The sequence below is a fragment of the Trachurus trachurus genome (genome assembly GCF_905171665.1).
Source record: "Trachurus trachurus genome assembly, chromosome: 16".
Lineage (NCBI taxonomy): Eukaryota > Metazoa > Chordata > Actinopteri > Carangiformes > Carangidae > Trachurus > Trachurus trachurus.
Genome location: NC_139902.1, coordinates 13,084,835 through 13,106,938, shown reverse-complemented (window position 1 = coordinate 13,106,938; position 22,104 = coordinate 13,084,835). Strand labels below are relative to the sequence as shown.

General features: G+C 43.1%; 1 protein-coding gene across 1 annotated transcript; it reads left to right on the top strand.

The window, feature by feature from the left end:
- Nucleotides 1-5,384: 5,384 nt before the first annotated feature.
- pitpnc1b (phosphatidylinositol transfer protein cytoplasmic 1b) lies at nt 5,385-20,792 on the top strand. Its single transcript, XM_083989597.1, has 10 exons — nt 5,385-5,960; nt 10,643-10,791; nt 13,023-13,111; nt 13,503-13,510; nt 13,664-13,735; nt 15,018-15,110; nt 17,588-17,743; nt 18,445-18,508; nt 18,723-18,809; nt 20,393-20,792. Exons 1-10 carry the CDS (start codon nt 5,913-5,915, stop codon nt 20,548-20,550), a joined length of 924 nt encoding a protein of 307 aa, XP_083845723.1. The 5' UTR covers nt 5,385-5,912; the 3' UTR covers nt 20,551-20,792.
- Nucleotides 20,793-22,104: the final 1,312 nt, after the last annotated feature.

Sequence of the window (22,104 nt, the reverse complement as noted above, 5' to 3'; positions counted from 1 at the left end):
ATTAGAAAATATTCATCATTTAATATCACCTACCCTCAACAACTTATCACTTGTCAGCACCTGTCGCACACAATGTACATCAAGATTTAAGATCTTAATCAAAACTGATATCATGGCAATAAAAAAATGCAGTAAATGAGGTTAATTATGAAAACTAATCCTTTATCATTTTCAAAAACACAAGATTCCTTCCATTTCAGAAGAGCTTTTGTCACATCCCACAGAAAAAGAGAAGAAACAGATACAAGAAGTGAGAGATTGAGGGGTTGTGTGTTGTGAGAAGCCATCTAGTGTCTCCAAGGAGTGGTGCCAGGCTGCCAGTGTACTCCACCTTAAATTTAATCTGACATGTTCACACGGGCCAAATGGCAGTTCTGAGTGTCACATTTGGGTTTGAGCAGTGCAGCGTGTGAGGCTGCAACTTGTTGAAATGCATCACATCGCTCCCCGTTCAGTGATAGACATCGCATCACTTATTATTTTTTTTTTAAGTTTCTGGTTCTGTTGTCATTTTGTCTTTGTGTGACTGACATGTTCCTCCATATGGCGTGGATGTCGTTAAACAAACAGACCTTGAGCTGCGGGGAATATTCTGAGATTATTGCACGGTGCGGCATTCAACCGCCGTTTGTGAACCCCATCACATTTTATTTCTTTTGGCGTGTAAGGCTGGCCCTAAAGCCACTGGGATGAATTTGTGAGCCTGTAGTGTTAACATTAAAGATGGTGTGGTGGTGTGGCCCTGGTTAGATGAGATGGAGACAAAGAGATGGGAGGGGGGATGGTAAAGACGAGATAAGGGGCAACAGAGCGCTTCCAAGTGTTTAAAACAGCCGGAGATGCCTTTTCAACTTTATGTAAAATCCCCCCACCCTGTATAGTGCGCTACATGTGTGCGTTTATTTTGCATTCAGTTGCTGAGTCTATCTCTCTTTCCCTTTCGCTGCCACTTTCGCACACTGGGCAGAAAGTGAGGGAGAGTGGCAATTGAATTTCCTTTCAGTGGAAGTGTGTGCAGAATAGGAAAAAGTGCAGGGCCACAGTGCTGGCCTCTATCTCACGCAGACACTGAACGTAGCCTTAATCCATTCCTCCGCCCGACCCTTTCCACACATACTTGTCTCCAAATCCCCTCCACTTCATTCCTGGAATAAATTATTTCATTTCTTCTTGGTCCGCAGCATTTTTTTTTCCCCATCTCTGTGGCACGCCTCAACTTCTGTCCCTGTGGAGAGCCCTGATGAATGTGTTGGTCTCACACCCTCTGATCATCGCTGCTCTGAACGCCTTTAGATACACACTGGCTTCTGACTGCCTCAAATGCACATAAGGACTCTCTCTCTCTCTTTCTCTCAGACTCACAAATACACAAAGGAATAAATGCAAGCTACAGTATAGAATAGATCTGGATCCTTTATCTTTTTTCTTCACTCTGCAGAGACAAAAACACATTTTCTTTCTCCTCTGTGGATATGAGGAGCTGGTGCTGTTGCTCCTTGTTCAGATTAATAACGACATTTAAGAACACTGAACAATTTCAAATAACATCTATAATTCATGTGGGAACATACATCCAACAATGTATGGGATTCAGTCTATGCTGCCGAGCTCATGAATATGGAGAAAAGCTGGGAATAAATAATTATGTTTTATAACTGGCGTCTCAGGACTTGATTGCTAGAGCAAGACACCCGGGTGTGTAATGGCATGTGTTCATATGAGTGCTTGTATGGGGGGCCGCTCAGTGTGTTTGTGCATACGGGCGTGTGTGTATTTGGAGAAATTAACAAAGGCAGTCTCTTGCGCAAAGTTATCATGTTGGGTTTCTGCCCTGATTGGCGTGGTTGGAGCTCTGTCTGGAGAAACCTAACAATGTCGGGTAAGAGCTCATCTTCCTCACTGGCATGCGCGTGCGTTTCCCAGTGGGACACAGCTTGACAACACGAGATTGGGATTCGATAAGGATAAGTGAGCGCTCTGTTTCATCCAGGTCACCGGGGGATTCGCTTCTAACTTCTAACACACCAAAAAGCGCACATACACACACAGAATCCACATTCCCCCTAGCGGGCGGTCCTCCAGTGGTATCAATTAAGGAGCTGGCCCAATCAATGTCTTAGCACCAGCCTGATACTCAACTACAAGGAGATTAAGCTTAAGCTCACATCTCAACACAGAGGAGCCAGCCACGCACACATGCGTACAAAGACCCCCCACTCACAGCACATAAAACACACATTACACATCACAACACGCGGAGATGTTAGTACAACAACCAGGCTGCTTTTTGTCTGCGGCGCAGTTGCATCTGTCGGCGTTTGTGCTTTGAGACACTCTCTGAACAGTGGACAATAATGGAATATGTACTTTTTCTTTCTCTCACTGTTATTTTTTTTCTCTCTTCTTGTCTCTCTCTTTGCTAGGCTAAAGGCTGACCTAAATACTTCAGGTTTTTGATGATTGGACCAAAACAGAAATCAGAGGCATCCAGCAGGCTTGTCTTAATAGCCGAAAGAAGGGGAGGCTGAGGATCTATCTGGGCAAACTCACAGAGAGATGCTGGTACTTACCACACTTCATAACTGTACAACATGTAGCTCATAAACCAGTCAAACCTCATCCTCACAGGCGGCTGAATTCATCATCTTAAATCTTGCTCAAAGCCTTACCTTTAACCCTGCCGTGAGATGAAAAGGCTGCAGCGTATCAGCCGTGTGCCCTCCACCGAGCTACTGCTAATCCAGGCCCAGGAGGGAGGGGGCCATCATTCACACGCTCGGAGGGGACACCAGAGAACCTTTGACCTTGGCTTGTGACCACACCTTGAGATTGAAGAGCCAGTAATGCAGCAGTGGCAGCCGGCCCACCGGTTAATGATCTGCTTCTTCCTTTTTTCAGCTTAGTACAGATCCATACTGCTCACTGTCATCGCTGCACTGACGCACAGCCACTACCATACACACACACACACACACACACACACACACACACACACACAGATTGTCTTTCTATCAAACACACACACACACACATACACACTCGGACATGAACAGAATGAACAGAGCAGGAAACATAGAGGTCAAAGAACGCTTCACCAGTTTTTTAAGTGCACCCATTCATTTTTCATTTAATGATGTGAGGGGATGTGATAGGTGTAAGCACCGTGATGAAGTCCCCTCCAATTCCATCATCGCCGGCTCCTCCGTCCTGCAGGACTGGAAATAAGGACGGGCAGCTCTGACCAGAAGTAGAGTTTCAAAATGTTTCAGTCAGATAAAACTGCTGCACTGCCTCCTCAGCTGAATTTTGCTCATGAGTGTTGAAAGATTAATTTTGTAGTTCATCACAAAAGTAATAAATTTAGCTGTCACACTACGGTTGTGAGATTTTATTGTACACATCAATCATGGTTTTATAACTTAAAAAGCTCCCTAATTTCAAAAGATTTTTTTTTTAAATTTCAAATAATAAATCATCAAATTAATTGCTGTGGGGCAGAAAAATTAAATCATTAAGAAGAAAGTTTGAAAATGCTATGTTTCAGGCAAAGACCAAACAAATCTTCTGTGAACTGAGATATTGCACTGTATTCCACTGCAAGGCACCACAACACAGACATTTATGATGTGCTCAAGTTAACCTGGACATCTTTCCTGACCTGGGAAAAACACATGTTAATGCGAGGTGTGAATGCGTGCTAAATACACAGCAGTGTTGATGTGGATTGGCCCAGATTGCATCTGAAAGTGGATTGGCCTAAACTGTGATGGGATTCCTGCCAGGTGTGAATGCAATTCATAGGGTGTGACCACGTTCAAGCTTCCTGCTAACTCAACGTGCCAAATGAAAGACAGTGTATCTAAAACTCTGCCTGAAGGTGGGTTAGTGCCATGAGGACTTCGTTGCATGTCTTCCCCCGTCTCTGTCACCTTTCTGCTGTCACATCTATAATTAAAATGCACAAAGATTATTTTGGTCTCTTAATTCCAGTAGCTTCTTTCCCCTCTGACTCTGATCTTTCGGATAAAGCAGAGGAGAAGTCAGGGACTACAGTGAAACATGTGTCATCCATTAATCAATGAGGAAACCAATCTTTTGATCAGCTCCATAATTTGCAGAATCAGCCAGCCGAGAGAGCTGCCATTTCTCACCATAGTTTTCCATTAACGCCGTTCCCAAACAACCCTGAAACCAGAATGAAATAATCAATCAAAGTAATCAATGGCTCAATCAACTGCTGAATACACATCTAAGTCACCACCAATCATCTTTTAAACCGAGGTGATGCATGTGCTGTCAGAGCTCTGTGTGTGTTGAGCCCACGGAGAATGGAGGCAGCGATGAGCGAAGCACACCTCAGCCCTCTGAAGTGGCTTCCCTTCTCTAAACACTGATCTGATAAGATAGGAGCCAACCCCACCAGGAATTTGTTTTCACCGCTCTTTCACTGTGGAGCGGATGATAGCAAAGACATGTGGCGAGGAGAGCCACTTTGGCTCCGTCTCAAGGCGCGCAAGGAAAAAAACCCGTGAATTCCAGCAGAGAGGGAGGGGGGGGGGGGGGGGGGGTCCAGGGTCGGTTAATGGTTTTGGCCCCTGCCAGAGTGACCCAGAGGAGCCAAACATCTGCTTCGCTTATTTGATTGGGAGGGCAACAGTATCTGCTTGGCAGGCGCCGTCAGCTCCCACTCACACAAAGGGAGAGCGGCCCGCCACTCAAGGACATAGGCGAGAAATTATGACTGCTTCAATTCCACTACTCACTGACTAAACACGGATTCAATTAAACCAAGCTGAAGGTCATGAAGTAATACAATGTAAGCGACTCTGGTGCAGTGCTTAATGGAAGTCCTCATGGCTCTGGTAATATTTAATCCAATGGCCCACTCTGACTACCACTGTGTGTGTGTCAGCCTTTCATGTAGCCCGAGCGTCGTCATAACAAAGAGTGTTGGGAAGGAGGTAAGGGGTCCCATGTGAGGAATGTGCTTCAAATTCAAAAGACTCCTGTTAACAAACTGTGTCACTAAATGTTGCCAGATATAGAGAGATGACAGAGGTTGTTAGTGCTGAAAATAGTGCTGGCGACAGTGGAGATAAAAATCAGAGAGGTGGAGAGAGAGGGTGGTAGTGGGGGGAGGGGGAGGGAGCCACAGGTGAGGAGGTAGTAAAGTACAGTACAGTGGGCGGGGAGTGGATACTGTGGGAGGGAGAGAAGGAGGGAGGGAGAAAAAAAAGGGAGATAAGGAGAGAACAGGCAAAGGAATTTGCGAGGAACAGAAAGCAGTGGAGGACGGCTGAGGGGAAAGGGAGGAGCACAGGGCTGACAGCAAGGTTACACATGATAAGTCTGAGGAGGCATTAAACAAAGCACACAGAGAGAGGCAGAGTGAAGAGAAAGAACAGGTAGAGTTGGTCGAGAGGTTAGGTTTCAATCCTAACCTTGCAGCTAATTACCACTTTTGCAGTGTGGCGAAGGAAAGCAAACAGAAAGCAGGGGGAGAAAAACAGCAAACAGAAAGGACAGCCGGAGGCACGAGACTAGAAAGCAGAAGTAAGAAGAGAAGGAGGGGGAGAGAGAGAGACACAGCGGTTAAAAAAGAAGAAAAAAAAAAAGTCGCGTCCGGCAGATTAAGTGAGGAAGAGAAGCGAGGCAGCAGGGAGTGAGTGAGGTGGTTAAGTAAGAAAACAGTAGATACTCATTGACCAGAGGGGACTGGAATTAAATCCATGGACTACTGACATCAGCAAAACAAAGGAAGAGAGAGAGAGCATCTGAAAAAGAGGTCACTGCAGTCCAGCACGCAGCGTAGCTCGCTTCAGCGTCTCCACGGTGCAACTGAGGCGGCTGAGACAGACAGACTCAAACACAGACACAGTTCTCACAAAGACCGCGCTCACTGTAACAGCAGCATGTTGATGAAAGAGTACCGCATATGTATGCCACTGACTGTGGATGAGGTAAGTGTGTTTGTCTTTCCCACACACACACACACACACACACACAGACACATAAACCACCATCTGCAACTTTAAATTGAAAGACAAAAGAGCGGGTTTTTATTTCAACTACGTTTCAACTCGTAATCTTGAAAGTGTTAATGCGCTGATAAGAAAAGTGCCAACAGTGCACACAGACCTCCTGCGGCTGCTCTGTGGAGACTTTGGCACGTCGGGTAAGCGAGGCATGTTCAGCAACCAGCGGGTGCGGGGCCAATCTGACGGAGCCAACGCACAACACCTGGCCGGCAGCATCATAGCGCTACTGTTGTATCTAAATTATCTCCCCATCTGTCTGCTGCTCAGCTCCCCTTTGCTTTCTGTAGCTCTCGCAACAGCAGCAACAACACACAAACTAGTCAGACCGGTTACAAGATCTTAACTCAAACACAGGTATTTGGCCTGCAGGTTCACAAACAAAGGAGATCCCGACGGGGAGAGAAAAGGTGGGTGAACAAGGGAGTTATGCGCCAAAGTGTCCTTCAAAAGGAGTGTCCTCATCACCCCCACTCCCACTCTCCCCCCGTCCTCCTCCTTTCAATTGTACCTGTAACCACAACAATGACAGTGATAAATAGCAGTCCAAGAACAGGATTTACGGTATTGGGACAGGGCACAGAGAACCTTGAGCTTGCAGCAAATCCTCTTTTCGTCTGAATGTAAAGTAAGTTTAAGTGCAGCTTATTTTGAGGCAACATCCGAGTCGTGACAGCTACCTCGCTCCAAGCCACTTAAAACATCCTAAACCTCGCTGCGTTTTTTAAAGAATCTAGTGTCGATTTTCCAGTTTGACAGATCCAGTAGTGTGTCTTAAAACCGCCACACAGATCCACGCTGTCCAGGAATCTGCCGCGGGAAAAGCTGACAGGTGGCAGCTGTAGCTCAGGTGGTGTAGTGGGTATGGTTGTGTTCGATCTGCAGCCACAGTGCGTGCTCAAGTATCCCTAAGCAAGACATTTAGCCACAAATCCCTGGGTAATCTAAGTCACTTTACACAAATGCAGCTGCAGAATGAATGCTTTTATTCCACCCTCCATCCTGCAACATCACAATAACGTACAGTGCCTCTAAAAAGTATTCACCCGCCGTGGATGGGTTCAGGTTTTATTGCTTTAAAGCAATGAATCAAAGGGAATTTATTGTGACATCTATCAGCAGTAAAAAAAATAATAATAATGTCAGTGTAAAGAGATCTAAATTACAAAATACAACCCCCATAAATAGTTAGTCCATTTAACAGGACACACCTTTCGACATTAATAATAAATGGAGATTATCCGTCTGTGACTGAGGGGTTTTGTCTGTTTTGTATAAATACACCTGAGTGAAGATGATCTGACTTTTGGTGAGTCAGTATTATGGCAACAATTGCAGAAGATTTAAAAGCTCAAGTCAGCAGATGGGATCTTTTGAGTCATTTCTCCATGACTCAGAAGATGCCTTGTACAAAAGGGAGGAAACCAAATGTTTGAATATTGTGCGACATGGCTACTGTGTATTGCAAAAACATGGTCATACGTTGCAATTTCTTAAAGCAGAAGTAAGCGATCCGGTCGTTTTGGCTAATGCTGCGTTCCAGGCAGGCTTTTGAAACCGTAAATTACAGCTTCAAGTCACGACTTAGTAGCGTTCCAGGCAACCCACTCGTGTTTTTCCGACCTGTTTTACCGGTGAAAGTCACTATAACGGCCACTCGTAACTTCCGACCCGTGAACTCGTACCAGATCGAACTGGTACGACTTCACAGGTCGGAAATACACGAGTTACGGGGTTGCCTTGAACGCACCATAACGTCTTGTCAGCCGATGGAGTTAGCAGCCCCCGCCCTCCTCATGGATCTATTGGTCCTCGTCCCTACGTCACCACATTCACGCGCATCCCTTGGCTGCACACACAGCCCTTCATGCCGTTCTCTCTCCTCATTGGATAAAACTTGTAGGATACGAGAAAAGTTTTCTCCTCGGCTCAGAGCAGAGCAGAGTGACTGACAGACCCGTGTTTCAGACCAAACACTCTATGTAAGTGATTGCTGTCGGAAGATATAACTATTTAAAGGAGTATTATCGCAAATCCAAATCCTTAATTCGGCCACTAGATGGAGCCAGGCGGAGCTTATCAGATATAAACAAGTGGGCAGCTGTCAGAGAGAGAGAGCAGCCTCGTTTAGTCCCCCCCCGCCCCCCCTCCTTCTCCCTCCCCCCTCCTCCTCCCTCCTCCTCCCTCACCAGGCTGAATGAACGTGCAATCGCGGGAAAAAGAAAACTCGCTAGTGGAAGCGGCAGCTCTACGTCGCGCACAACCACAACAACGACAACAACAGCAACTGAAACGTCCTCCTCCTTAATAACGCTGAGAGGACAGCTGAAGAAAGACACGGGACGTGGAGACAAAGTGTTCTACCAGCGATTCAGTGACTGTAAGCAGCCTAACACACTGCTACATTACTTACTGTTGCATATTTGTCCGGTTCGGGGGTCGGATTTGCGAGTTCTGAGTGCATTTTAACGCAGCAGGCGCCGGGCCGGCTTGGATCATAACAAAGACAAATGCTGCATTTGCCCCACGGACACTATACTGTTGGCGATTTTTTTTGTAAATTTAGTTATGGCTCCCCCCGACCCATCTTTTGCATATTTCATCTTATTTTATGCTATTACTGCTGTATTTGCGATAATGCTCCTTTAAGACTTATATTAACACAAAAATATCGCTTACTTCTGCTTTAACTTTTTTTTGCAACTGGAAATGATGTCAGGAAAAGGAAACTTTGACAACATAAAAATAAGCTTTACTCCAGCAAAATGGGGTTGTCAAACAGACAATATGACCAACAGCAGTCATAAAAAGTACTACCGTATTCCAGCACCTAAAACTTTGTAATTTGCCTAAGAAAAGATCTATATTTGGCATCCGGGTATCAAAACAATATTGACATAAAATACTGCTATACTAAATTCCATCGATTTTTTCCCCTACACCCCCATGTTGTGTAGGTATCATAAATAATCACTTCACAGGGTAGAGGATATTGATTATCATTTGGGAGTAAGGGTAAATATTAGTACAATCAAATGCTGCATTTCATAACAGTCACGTCTTTGCTTCTGGCATTTTATTACAGGTTTTTAAAAAGTAGCTTTGAACTGGGTTTCGTTTTAATCATGAATCCTTTCATTTTCACTTTGCTGTCACACCACCAGCCCCCAATGATGATGAGCTATATTTACTTCTCAGGAGTTTATGACAAACTCGGCTTGTAAACCTCGACTTGCGTCTTATAAAAAAGACAGTAGGAGGAAGTTAGATGCCAGAAAGCTGTGGGCACGCTTCTCAACACAACACTCCTCCCACAGAGAGGAGAGAGCATAATAGTGATTTAGGGACAGATGAGTCTTCTTTCGACTCCCTGCTGAGATTTTGTTTTCTTTAAGTGAAAAGAGATTCACAACCTGTGTGGGAGGAGCTCGTTGCTCCGTGGACACAATGCAACCATCACGATGATTAATTAAGTCTCTTGAATACCCAATAAGTAAATATTGAGTGTTGAGTTTCCACAGTAATTGGAACAAGAAGGAGGAGTGTCACATGATGTCAACAGCATACAGTGAAGAATGGCAAACTCCTGTCTGCCCTCCTCTTTCTCTGTGTCTCCCCATCGTTCTCTGCTTCTACTTTTAATTAAAATAATGCTTTAGTGGCACACTAACAAAATGAATTACTTTACGGTGGCCACAGCAGGGCAGTTTAGTTGTTTCAAGAAGAATTTCATTACTTTTTTTTTAATAATAATAACTTAAAAAACAAAGTTTGCCAAGTGATATGCAGTAACAGCAAAAAATACACCACAGATTCAAACAGCGATGGGAGGGGGGAGTGGGGGGGGTGTAAAGCATGTACTTTGTGAGTTGTTCAAAAGACAATACTGATACCGATACTGTCCAACTGAGTTCATCGTGGGGGTCAGTTTGGAAATCTTAACCTCACTAACAGCAAATACTCATCAGGCACAAACTGCAGCAGAGGCTGCAGCAGAGAACAAAGCAACAAAGCACCTCCAATAGGGGAAAAAAAGAGAGAAACATCGGGAAGAGCAAGAAAGGATCCGTCTCACAGGACAGTAAGCAATAGATGTGGACAGAGGAGACAGAAATAAGAAAATATAGTTGTGCCCAAGCTGAAAAAGTTAAACTGACACTATATATATATATAACTTGAATTTGAACCAACCAGCAGCAGTAGCAGAAGTAGAGAAAATCTGCTAACATTAGCCGCCATGAGCTAAACCCATGGGAGAATGTGTGTCTATGAGTCTCTATTATTGCAAATTAATTTGGAAGCACTCTTTCAAAAGTTGCATAATAACGTTTTGCGATAGACACAACGCGAGAGCCCGCCTTCTTGATTTAGATTCTCCTTGATGCATGACTACTGTACAATCACTGAACATTTTGTGAATGAAACCAACACTCCAAATTTGTCACCTCATTAGGAGGCATCATTAGGAAGATGATCTTGCTTTGTGTTTCATATTTGCTCACAACAGTTATTGTTTTGTTTTTTTCCCCCCCTCCCTCTCCTCACTCCATCCCCATCCTCATCACCATCACCATCAACCTCTTCCTAAACCTCTCCTCGGGCTCCAGTACAGGATCGGCCAGCTGTACATGATCAGTAAGCACAGCTGTGAGCAGAGTGGTGGGGGAGAAGGGGTGGAGGTGGTGAGAAATGAGTTGGATATTCACCCCCAGCACGGCCCGGGACAGCTGACCGAGAAGAGAATCTACCTCAGCAGGTGGGGCGCACTCTAATGACTGTGTTTCTCTGCTAATGAAGGACTAATACTAATAACACTGGCTTATTCGCAACCTGAGCCTTATCCTCGGGTTGTCAGCTCTGCCATTATGATTACTGATTGTGTGTGATCTTTGATCTCTTGCTTCACGGTGAAGCTGTACGTCCTACGGATGCAGGTCGCACATATCACCAACGACACGCAATAAAACACCGTCTCTTGGCACAGAAACACCCACACTGCAGTGTATAGCCTCTCTAAAGTACAAGCATCTCCTGTGTTTGAAACGTGTCGAGGCCTATCCTGTGTTATCACAGTGGAAAGGTTACTGTAGCGTGATCTCATCCTTCGTCACACTAAGATCTGATTGTCTAAGTACAGACTGCCAGCTGACAAAACACCTCCACGTCAACCTAATGGTAGTGATTACAGGATGTGCTGGAAGTTTCAGCTTCAGCTCTTTGCCACTGGTGTGTAAGATATATCAGTGTCTAAGGTTATTTGCACTGTAGCCACGTGTAGAAAAACTATTGATACATTCAAATGGTCGATGTAATACGTAAATTTTAACCCTGAATTATATGCTATGCTTATTTGCTCTTTGGCAACAAGTTAGATGAGAAGACTGATAATACATATCTGTACATCAAGTACTCATGCAGTACCCATTGAAAATGTGCATACATGTAGAAACACCTTAGGCTACATGTACACTGATGATGATCAGTGCATGAGAGGGGGAGTGGCAACAGCGGCAAATGTTTTGGTTAATTATATCTCTTGCGTTTCTTATCCAAACAACAGCAAACTCGGCACTGCACTCAGTTGCACCATTAGCAAGACACCTGCCAAGATTGAAGTCAAGCGGGTGAAGCATGCAAGAGAAATACGATGAACGTACAGACACACACACACACACAGACGTCCTTGAATTTACAGCCAGTTACTTGAGCGTAGCATGTAGACTGGAAACTGTTTGCTTTGCTCCATCCAAAGATTAAATCTATAGATTATCTACATCCACCTACAGCACAGGTAAAACCACAGTTAAATTATATACATTAACAGAACAAAAACAGAATGTTGTTGATGTACAACCACATAAAAAAAATGTTTTTGTTTCCTTTAGTAAAAGCCAAAATTAGTGTTTGTAGACATTCACATTTTGCCTGAACTGTCTTGGGTCAAGAATGAACCTTAACCTGAAGTTGAACAGTTTTAAACCTGCCTGTGAATGAATTGTTGATGTGAATAAACCTAATTAATGTTTTATGTCCAACATATACAATTAGCTATGATTACTACTCGGAGTCGGTACTATCAATCATTCATTATCATGTACACAATGCTTCAGAAGAGAAGTTACACTTGTTGACAAAACATCATTCAACACAGTTTCTTTATATTTGCTCACAACTATATGGCAGTGTGCTATAGTGCTTATAATCCTTTAATAGGGGGTATTAAAATGAAGTTTTCAACCCGGCTGATAACCTGCAGCCCTCAAAGTAAACAACGAAGCGTGTGAGCAGCAGGGCTGAAATGTTCTAATGACTGTTACACCGCAGTAATTTGAAGCCAAGTGTAACTGCAGTGTTTGTGCTGAAAGAACAGGCTCTGTGTATTTTGTGAACAAGATGACAGGCAATTTATCAATGAGTCGAGATGATAGTGGAAGTCCAGTCTAAAAAAAAAAAAAACACAACAACCTTAATTCTCTTTCAAGTCTAAATTCATTTCCTATCCCTCAGCTAACCTCACTCATTACACTAATGTAACTTCAGCTCCTTCTAATCAGCAGTATAAACTGAAGGTCTAATCTGAAAATAAACTCTTAAAGAAGTAAAGAAATGTTCTCACTGTGGAGGATTTTCCTAATCTTCCTGTACTTGTGGGGCAATTGGTCCTTATTAGTAAAGATATACTAGAATACACACACACACACACACACACACACATATATATATTAGTACAGTTACTGCAGGATATTCTCTTCCTCAATCATGTTCTGACATGTGACCTAGAAGCAACAGCAACAATTCATCACCACAGGTGTAATTGAGAATGAGTCATACAAATGAGCGCTGTAGTGAGAGTAGCCTACAGGTAATCTGGCTATAAATGGCACAAAAACCACTTAGATCTCTCTGTCTCCCTCCGTAATCTCTCTCTCCTACTCTCCTACTCTTCCACTCTCTGACTGTGATTCTCCTTTCTTACTTTGCTTTCAGTAAACTGCCGTCCTGGGCGAAAGCATTCATCCCACGATTCTTCTATGTGACAGAAAAGGCCTGGAACTTCTACCCATACACCGTCACAGGTGTTCTCATGTGCCTTTGTTTATGTTTAACATAAGATTGCCTTCACCTCAATGCATTATACAAAACTTATTTACTTTTAACAGCTGGTTTTCTAAGTGCCATCAAATATTTATTACCATGTATGCATGTATTCCCTTGAGAAAACGTGTATAGTGTATATGCATGTGTGTATATGCATACGTGTGTGTGTGTGTGTGTATATGCATACGTGTGTGTGTGTGTGTGTGTGTGTGTGTGTGTGTGTGTGTGTGTGTGTGTGTGTGTGTGTGTGTGTGTGTGTGTGTGTGTGTGTGTGTGCACATATGTGTGTGAGAGCAATTGTGTGCTCATGCATGTATAAGTAACTAATGCTGTTTTCCCTATCCATATTGAACGTCCCTGGTGCTGCAGAGTACTCAGTAAGTATTCTCACACATCATTTACTGTACGTGAATGCAACAGAGCTCATCACTTTCCACTATCAGTGGATCTAATCTGCAGCCCGCTTCCACTCTCTCTATCTCTGCCCCTCAACCCTCTTTCCCCCATTTTTACCTCTTGTCACCCTGTAGGTATCATTCCTCCCCAAGTTCAGCATCCGTATTGAGACGAGATTTGAGAACAACAACGGCGATAACGACAATGTGAGTATGACTGAACGAGTGAGAGGTGAGAAAGATGGAGTGATTTGCGAGGAGGGGGAGGAGAAGACAAGGGGGAGGAGAGGAATTCGCAATTTTTTCTCTGCAGCACAAATAAAATGTTTATCAAAGTGATGTGCCCATTACTAAGAAAACAAACAAAGCACAAGATGCACTATTGGCAGATGTATTAGCCAGACATGCGGCGTGTTCAGCATGGCTGCCATGCTGCGTTTTGTCCATAGCCAGCCAACACACAAACACACACAATGAAGAGAAACAATAATTGCCAAATCATTACACATTGAATCTTGTTTCTAGTCATGTTGTTAAAGGTTACAAGAAGCTTTCAAACATAAGCATCCATAGTTAGTGAATTAGTCAGTAAGTTAGTTAGATATTTCTGACAATTACACATTGAATTTTACAATCTATTAATTACTAAGAGAAATAATCATTCAATAAAGTAGAGTAGATCTATATCTTTGCTTCTGTGGCTTTTTAAATGCTTGTCTTACAGGATAATGGAGTGTTTTTACAGTGTGCTATTAATACTTTTGTCAAAATACTTTGTTTGAATAATCTCTGTATCTTTGTGGAATTGTTAACACCACATACGAAACAAAGCCAGACACAGACAGTGACGAAAAGGCCGTTATGGTGTCATGCGCTGAGCACATTGTAAAAAAAAGCAACACAATGCAGCTGGCCGAGGCAACACATTCCATAAGAGGGAGTAAAACCTTGAATAGATTAGATACAAACCAAAACAACAACAGCACGGCAGGAGTGTAGCCAAGTATTATCTAATGGCAGATTTTTCTTATTTGTTAGGTTTCAGCTGTGAAATGAGCAACTTCAGTGGGGCGTTAGAGCAAATTCTAAACAAGGTCAAATCAAAGTGCAGCCGTGGCTCTCCCTAGTCTCCATCCATTCCCTCTGAATGAAAAGTGTTTTCCCCCTTCATTACTCTTTTCCCCTTCTCCTTTGATATCCCTCATATGTCCTTGTTCACCCCCCACCTCCTCCTCTGCTTTCTCTATCTGTTCTCTCCTCTCTTTGCACCAGTGTGATTTGCTCCAAGGGCCTCAGGGTGGGATATAGTGAGGGGTGTTATGGTGTGTGACCTTAGTTTTCTACACAGTTACTCATCTCTTCTCATCCTGCTCTCCACTGAGTGACTGACTGTATCTGTGAGAGTATGCAGGGAGTGTGTACTTGTGTGTGTGTGTGTGTATTTTTGCCTCATTATACTGTATGACCTCCTCCATCTGTTTGGTTGTAGGTGTTTGGGGACACTCCCACCCCAGCCAAGAGCGTGAGTTTCCTGGATATCCTGAGTGACCCCATCCCTGAAAAGCACTACAAAGAGTCAGAGGTACGCACTGTACTCTCACAAACACACAAACATGCCCATGAGCTGTTGACAAAGGCAAGAACAAAGTGTGTTGAGTACACTCAGTCGGCAGTTTACCAGGCCTTGCTAAGACTAATGCAGTCTAATATAACAGTCTTGTCATAAATCCTACCTTCAAGAGGGTTTTAAAGTTCAGTTATTATCGAAACCGCTGCAGAGGTGTTGATTCAACTGTATCATCATTTTGAGGGTGTAGTTTATGGTGCTGGTGAACTTCATTGTATTATACAGTGTGATCTTTCTGTTATTTAGCCAACTCTCCTAAATGGGGTTGACAAAATACTCTTCAATACCTGCTCATAACAATACAGTTCAACAGTTTTTGAACATATTTTACAGGACTGTTGGAGATTTCGCCAAGTATAGGCTACCTAATACAGTGAGTGCCACTAAACAGAGATTAGGTGACTGACTTTTTTCATTTTTGTGAAAAAGCATTTAATTAATTGGTTGCAATCGGAGTGTGAAGAGGATTTAAAACAATTTTGTAAAAAAAAAAATGCTCCAGAACAAGATCTCCAACTCGACCTTTAACTTAATTTCTGTCCCGTTAAGAGTTAGCTCGAACATACTGTAGAAAGACATAGCCTAAACCACTCCCATATCATTATGCCAAACAAACAGTGTCGGGCACGTTACTTTTAAAAACTAAGTTAGTAATAGAATTACATTATAAAAGTAACTAATTACCAGGAAAAGTAACTATTGCTAGCTCTTTTTTTCATAAATATATAAAATGCTCAAATATGTCAAATTATTTGGACTGCCCCCCCTTACCCCCTAACCTCCCCTTTATCTGGAACTAACCAACTCACTCCCTGAGCCTGCCTGTGCGGAGGAATACTGAGTGAATTGGTTAGTTCCAGATAAATGGCTTTTGGTGATGTATATTTAACATACACTTTAACGGGTGTATTATTTTGTGACGGAACTTCTTGAGGCAAGTAACAGCGAGTAATGACGCATTGTATTGTCAGTAACGGTGGCGGTTAGTAGCGCGGTTAGTAAGGCCGTTATTTCATAAAACCTTCACCTCTATCACTGCAAACAAACAGCCCTTTAGCTTGTATTAGTATTAGGTTTTGAAACTGAAGAAAACAGAGAGCCAGGCTCTCTCCAATATTCAAAAATAGCCTACCAGCACCTAGACCATTATCACCATGAGGTTTAAAAAACACCAGCAAACAGCAGAAATACTGAGAGCAAGAATCAGCATTTGGTCAAGTACTAACACCCTGGCTGGCCAACAACAAACAATAATACATGCAAATGATACTAACTGTTCGGTCACCTGCGAGCTGCTGATTTTTGCATCTATGACTTTTCATTTAACTCTGGGTCTGACTGAGGCAGGGTTACTCTCGTGTTTTCTCCAAAACCCTGGACGTAAAAATATGTAAAGTACAGACACCAACACTGTGTCAGCCAACACCAGTACCAGTCTTCCTGGTCATTTTACTAAACTTAACCAACTCATTTCTTCATTGCCTAAGCCCAACCAGTGCAAAATCTTTTGGGGAAAAAAATACGCTATTAAAGGAATTGTCGGGAAAGGCGGGATGTTTTAAAAAAGAAAAAAATACCGTAATTCCGACCATAGGAGGCAAAAATTGTCAGAATGATGGGACGTTCTATAGGAAATTAAGTGTTGCTATTTAGACAATTAGAGTCCAATGTCGGACTGGTGGGATGTCGGAATGGCGGTTGCCCCCCCGTCTTAAAGCTTAGTTAAGATAATCGCCTCCTGGCTCTAGCTCGCATGGACCTGTAAAAAATGAAATATCATGGTCTGTGGCCTGACCACTTTTGTTGATGCACATTGGTCAGTGGTATTCCCAATCCTATCACTTCCAAACCACACTGATAGTCAGATCATCAAAGACTGTAAGAACAAAAAAATCTATATGAACAATGAATGTTTCCTTTTACATCTGCTGATTAGATTCATTGTGAGCCATGTTAACAGCCTAATACTCTAGCACCACACTTGTTTTGAATCTGCCCATCTTCATTCACTCCTCACTGAGGTTTTACACTTCCATACTGCCTGTAAGTCCTTGGAGACAAAGGTCATTTCACAGGCCTGGGAACACAGGACAATGCAGACGTGCCACACAAAAACACACACGCAAGTACAGACAAAAAAAAAAAAACTGCAAGACCCCATTCTCATGTAAAGTGACATGGTGAGAACATGAAATCACAAACACTTTCCAATCATCTTTGGTCACAGATGTGTAATTTGTGTTATCACACTCTCCTCATATGGGATGTGATGGGCAACAAACTGCTTGCACCTCCACACACATATTGTCACACTCGCACACACACACACACACACTCTGCACATAGACACAGCTCCCACTGAGAAGATGCCTCATAAGGCCAAATTTTCTGCAGATTCAGCAAGTAACATACCCACTGTTTGCTCTGTGCAGGACCTGAGTCGTTGGCATTCAAGTAAAACAGAGCGAGGGCCTCTGGAAGAGGGCTGGAGGGAAGACCACAAGCCCATCATGTGCTCCTATAAGAGGGTGCAGTGCAGCTTCGAGGTCTACGGCTTCCAGACCAAGACCGAGGACTTCATACACAGAGTGAGGCACAGCTCTTTTCCCCCTAGCATGCTTTTTTGTTAAGTAGATGAGAGAAAGGGATGAGAACTGCAATCTACTCTGCTTACAAGCCATAGATGTAATAAAAAATAATAATAAAGAAGGAAAATTAGAATTTAAAGCCAACTGGATTTTATAAAGCTCTGACTCTGTATGTTGGTACTGTATTTCCACTTTGTGCATTGTAGTAACATGGCGATCCCTATTTCTATTTGAATGCTGTGTATTTACACTGTGTTTTAGGGAATTAGGTCAGATTTATTACGATACAACACAAAAGAGGGCAGCTGTTCTTCAAGCTCAAAGTCTTTCTCACTATGGAACCAATTAAACAGCTCATCGAAAAATCACATGCGTCACATTTATATCAAAACTGAAAGCATTTAAAAACAAAAACACACCACACCCTTTTCCCAGCATTGTTACAATAATGCCAGTATGTACAGTGACGTTGTTTCAGTTTGGACAAAGGCCGCAAATACACAGCTAAGATAAGTTTCCACTAATGTAAGATAAATTTCAATTAATCTCAACCAACGGGAAGTTTAAACAAAAGATTGGCATGTATTTACATAATATCGTAGTGTAAATTTGCACTACATGTGTCATTTCACACTCATAGCTGAACACTTCTTTGTGACAATTCTTTCTGTTTCGTTTTTTGTGTTTTCTTCTTACTTCAGGCCATCGGGGACATTCTCCTGGTAGGCCACAGACAGGCAGTCGCATGGGTCGACGAATGGCACGGTGGGTCTGACGTACTATACAGACTCTGTTAGGTTTTACATGGTTTAGGTTGCTCACAAGATAAAGCTTTCACAACAGTGCAGATGTATTTTCTTGTATTTTTATATCATCAATATACACCCCCTGTGAAAACCTAATACATATTTCATACTCTGCTCTAATGCTGTGTGTTTGTTGTGTGTGTGTGTGTATTTGTACTGTGCTTTCCCCACAGGGATGGGTTTGGAGGAGGTGAGAGAGTATGAGCGGACGATGCAAGAGAAGACCAACAGCAAAGTCAAATCCAGCCAGAACAACACAGGTGAGATTGCGGCTCCTGACCTGCGCTGTACCAAAATACCACAGAGGAATATGGGGAGGGGAGGGGGTAGGAGGAGGGGGGGTAGGAAAGACAATACAGCTGGATGTGAGAGCGGTGAAGGTGGAGAGAGAAAGAGAACCGGGAATGAGATGACTCGTAGATGAAAAGAGCAGTAAGTTTGAAATGTATATTTGAGCTCTGTGGTAATTATTCTTGCATTTTAATAAGCAGGAACAGGAGAAATACTGAGGAGGTACAGAGCGGCATAAAGCACAGTGATTTTCATCTAAAGCAGGCATTTTTTCATCATTAGGAATTTGCAGTAACAGGTACTCTCTGTATTTATCTCGCCTGACATGATATCCAGTCTTGTTGAAGACGACAAAACACCGTGAATGAGTAAACTCTGTAACACTACCAGGCTTGAACTGAGGTTGGTTGCACCACTAGTGTCTTAGCCCTGCCCCGCTACGCCTCCCCAGATGGTTGGTGTACATTTGTGGAAGAAAAATTGGAGAGGGAAGAGCAGTCAGGAGGCATTTCACAACACAAGGAGCTGCAAGAAGGGAGAGACAGAAGGTACATTCCCAGAAAAGGATGACAGAAAGACAGATGTAAGGGGAAAGATGAGTGTAGACTGGCTCATGAAGTGATAATGCCGCTGCGTCGGTCTGATAAACAGTGTAATGCAGCCACCTGCTGAACTCTCCCCATCACCAGCCCTCTCAACATAAATAACCAGCCATTGCAGCACTTAGCAGCAAATGTCAGCCCTGGTGGGGGTCTGGGTCTGGGCATGTGTTGCATGCCCGTGTGTGTGCATGTGTGTGTGCGTGTGCATGTGTGTGTGTGTGTGGTCACCCTGCCCCCTTCTGGTTCATGTGGTGAACCTCAGCTGGATGTGAGCAATATCAAAGGTAGAATTCCCAATATGGCCCGTAGCATCTTGCTGCCTGTGCTCTCTCTCTCTCTCTCTCCTGTTCCCTCTGTGTGTGATGATGAGAGGCATCAAGCTGCAACAAATCTGCAGTCATTGCTCAACCTGCTGCAGCTCGCTGCACTGCCATGACCCCCTACAGGCCAAAGGCTGCAACTGCGTTTATCTATGCGCAGACCAAGTAATAGTTTTCATTTCATTCATCCGCCGTAATAAAAGTAAATGGATGTCATTTACTCCAGAGAGTCTAATAAAAAGGCGAGTGCGTCAGTTGAATACCAATGAGGGATTTAACTAATGGGAATCTAAGTGTACAGCACAGATCTTAAGTATACTTAAATAAATTGAAAACGCAAACACAGCCCTCCCTCTGTTTCTCTTCCTGTCAGTGTCTCTTTTGCTTTTCTTCCTCTTTCATCTCTGTCGCATTGTTTCTTTCATGTCATGTGTATCTCATTCTTTCTACATCTCTCAGTCTCTAAATTTCAATTTCAATTCCCTTTATTGGGGTGATGTGAGATACATGTATTCTGTCAAAGCAGAGAGAGAGAGGGAAAAATCACAGATAAAGAAAGCAACAATGAAAAAAGACTCAATTTACCTATCTATCCATCCGTCCATCCTTCTGTCTGTCTGTGTATTTCAGGCCCACCGGCTGCCTCCCGTCCTGCGTTCTCACGCTCCATCTCAGTGACAGACGAGCGTTCCCTGAAGAAGATGGGAGTGACGACTGTGCCCATGACTGACCCATCGGATTCCTCCGTGCCACCCAGTCCCGTTCGCCTCAACTCCACCCCTGAATGATGCCACATATGCACACAGATAAACACTCAATTGCAATATATTGGCAAACATGCAAAAAAGTAAATCAACATATGGTCAGAGTCAGGATATTTCTCAAACATGAACACACCAACATGCAAACTGTGACATAACCGTCCTAAATCTAAGGCTAAGGGCAGCAGCTGTTTAGCTTAGTTTAACCCACAGACTGGCAACAGAAGCAAACAGCTGGCTAGTTATGTCCAAAGGAAACAGAATCCACCTACCAGAACCTCTACCTCTAACAAATCAATACTTTTCAAATTCATATTTTGTTGACTTGATTTGTACAAAAAAATGTTTTATAGGGGTTGGGTGTGCTGTGAAATTTTTATAGTATTATTGTAAAAGAGAAATTAGTTTTTATACTTTTTCATTTAAAAAGAAAATGAATGAATTATAATCTAATTTATCAGTGCTGCTGATCAGTGAGTGTTTGGAAACATCCAACAGAGCTTAGCTCGTTGTTTTTTATGCTAAGCTAAGCTAACTGACTCCATATTTACTGTACAGATACAGATATGACAGCAGTGTTGATGTCCTTGTCAAATTCTCTGTCACAGCATGAATAAGTGTAGTCCCTTTAACATCCTATAACACACCATCACAGAAAACAACATGCAAACACTTTGTGCCTGATCACAGACTACTTTTACTGTTGCCTTCAAAGAAACTTACAGTGTCTTCTGCTGCCTGTTAAGTGCGGCGCATTTCAGCTCACTCTCAGTCAGTTTCTCAGCCATAGACGATCCCACTGGCCACCAACAGGGCTTTCCAATTGTCTCCCAGCGCCCAGCCAACGGCCTACAGACAGATGCATAAGGAGTTTAATAGAGTGGATCTAATGAGAGAGCAGAGGAGAAGGAGGGGGCGGGGGGGGGCTGTCAATGTTATGGATCTGCTCCCCTCTCCACCTCAGCCAATAGGTCAGACCAGGTGTATTGACAGAGGGCAGTGAGGCGTTGTATTGGCTCCTTGATCGCTTAGCTGAGAGCTGCAAATGGGTCAAGCCAGGACTAAACTTCTATTATGAGTCAATGGTGTGACCATTTATAAGATGATTAGCTTAATTTTTTTTGTACATTTAGAAGAGATCAGGGATCTATGACAATAACGCTGAATTAATGTGTATAATTCAGAAACAATACTTTGCTCCTGCCTTATTTGTAAATTTATTGAACAAAGAATGAATCATGTGGAAAATATATGTGAAAATTACACAGTATATTCTTTTGTAATGGGTTTTTGTCAATAAATGTCATTCCTTTACAATGAGAGGAGTTACTAATTAGTCTGCTGGTATCTGTGCAGATAAGTGCACACATTTTCAGCCAAGTTTGATCCGTATTGACCCGTAACGATGGACCAGCTGCTGGCACATCACAGCGCTCACATGTAATCTACTCACCAATTTCCCACACGTGTGCCATGTAAAAGCCTCCAGCAGCAGCAGCGGACTTGAAAAGAGGCAACCACTTGGACCAACTCAGTTTTGCTCTTTAGCTCGTGGCAGTTTCTCTCTCTGCGAGACAACGG

Bases quoted from the DNA above. Each gene is read 5' to 3' on its own strand.
- pitpnc1b (XM_083989597.1), top strand. From the start codon at position 5,913: ATGTTGATGAAAGAGTACCGCATATGTATGCCACTGACTGTGGATGAG. The intron at 17,744-18,444 runs GTGAGGCACAGC...TTCTTACTTCAG, and splicing joins CCGAGGACTTCATACACAGA to GCCATCGGGGACATTCTCCT. The intron at 18,509-18,722 runs GTGGGTCTGACG...CTTTCCCCACAG, and splicing joins ATGGGTCGACGAATGGCACG to GGATGGGTTTGGAGGAGGTG.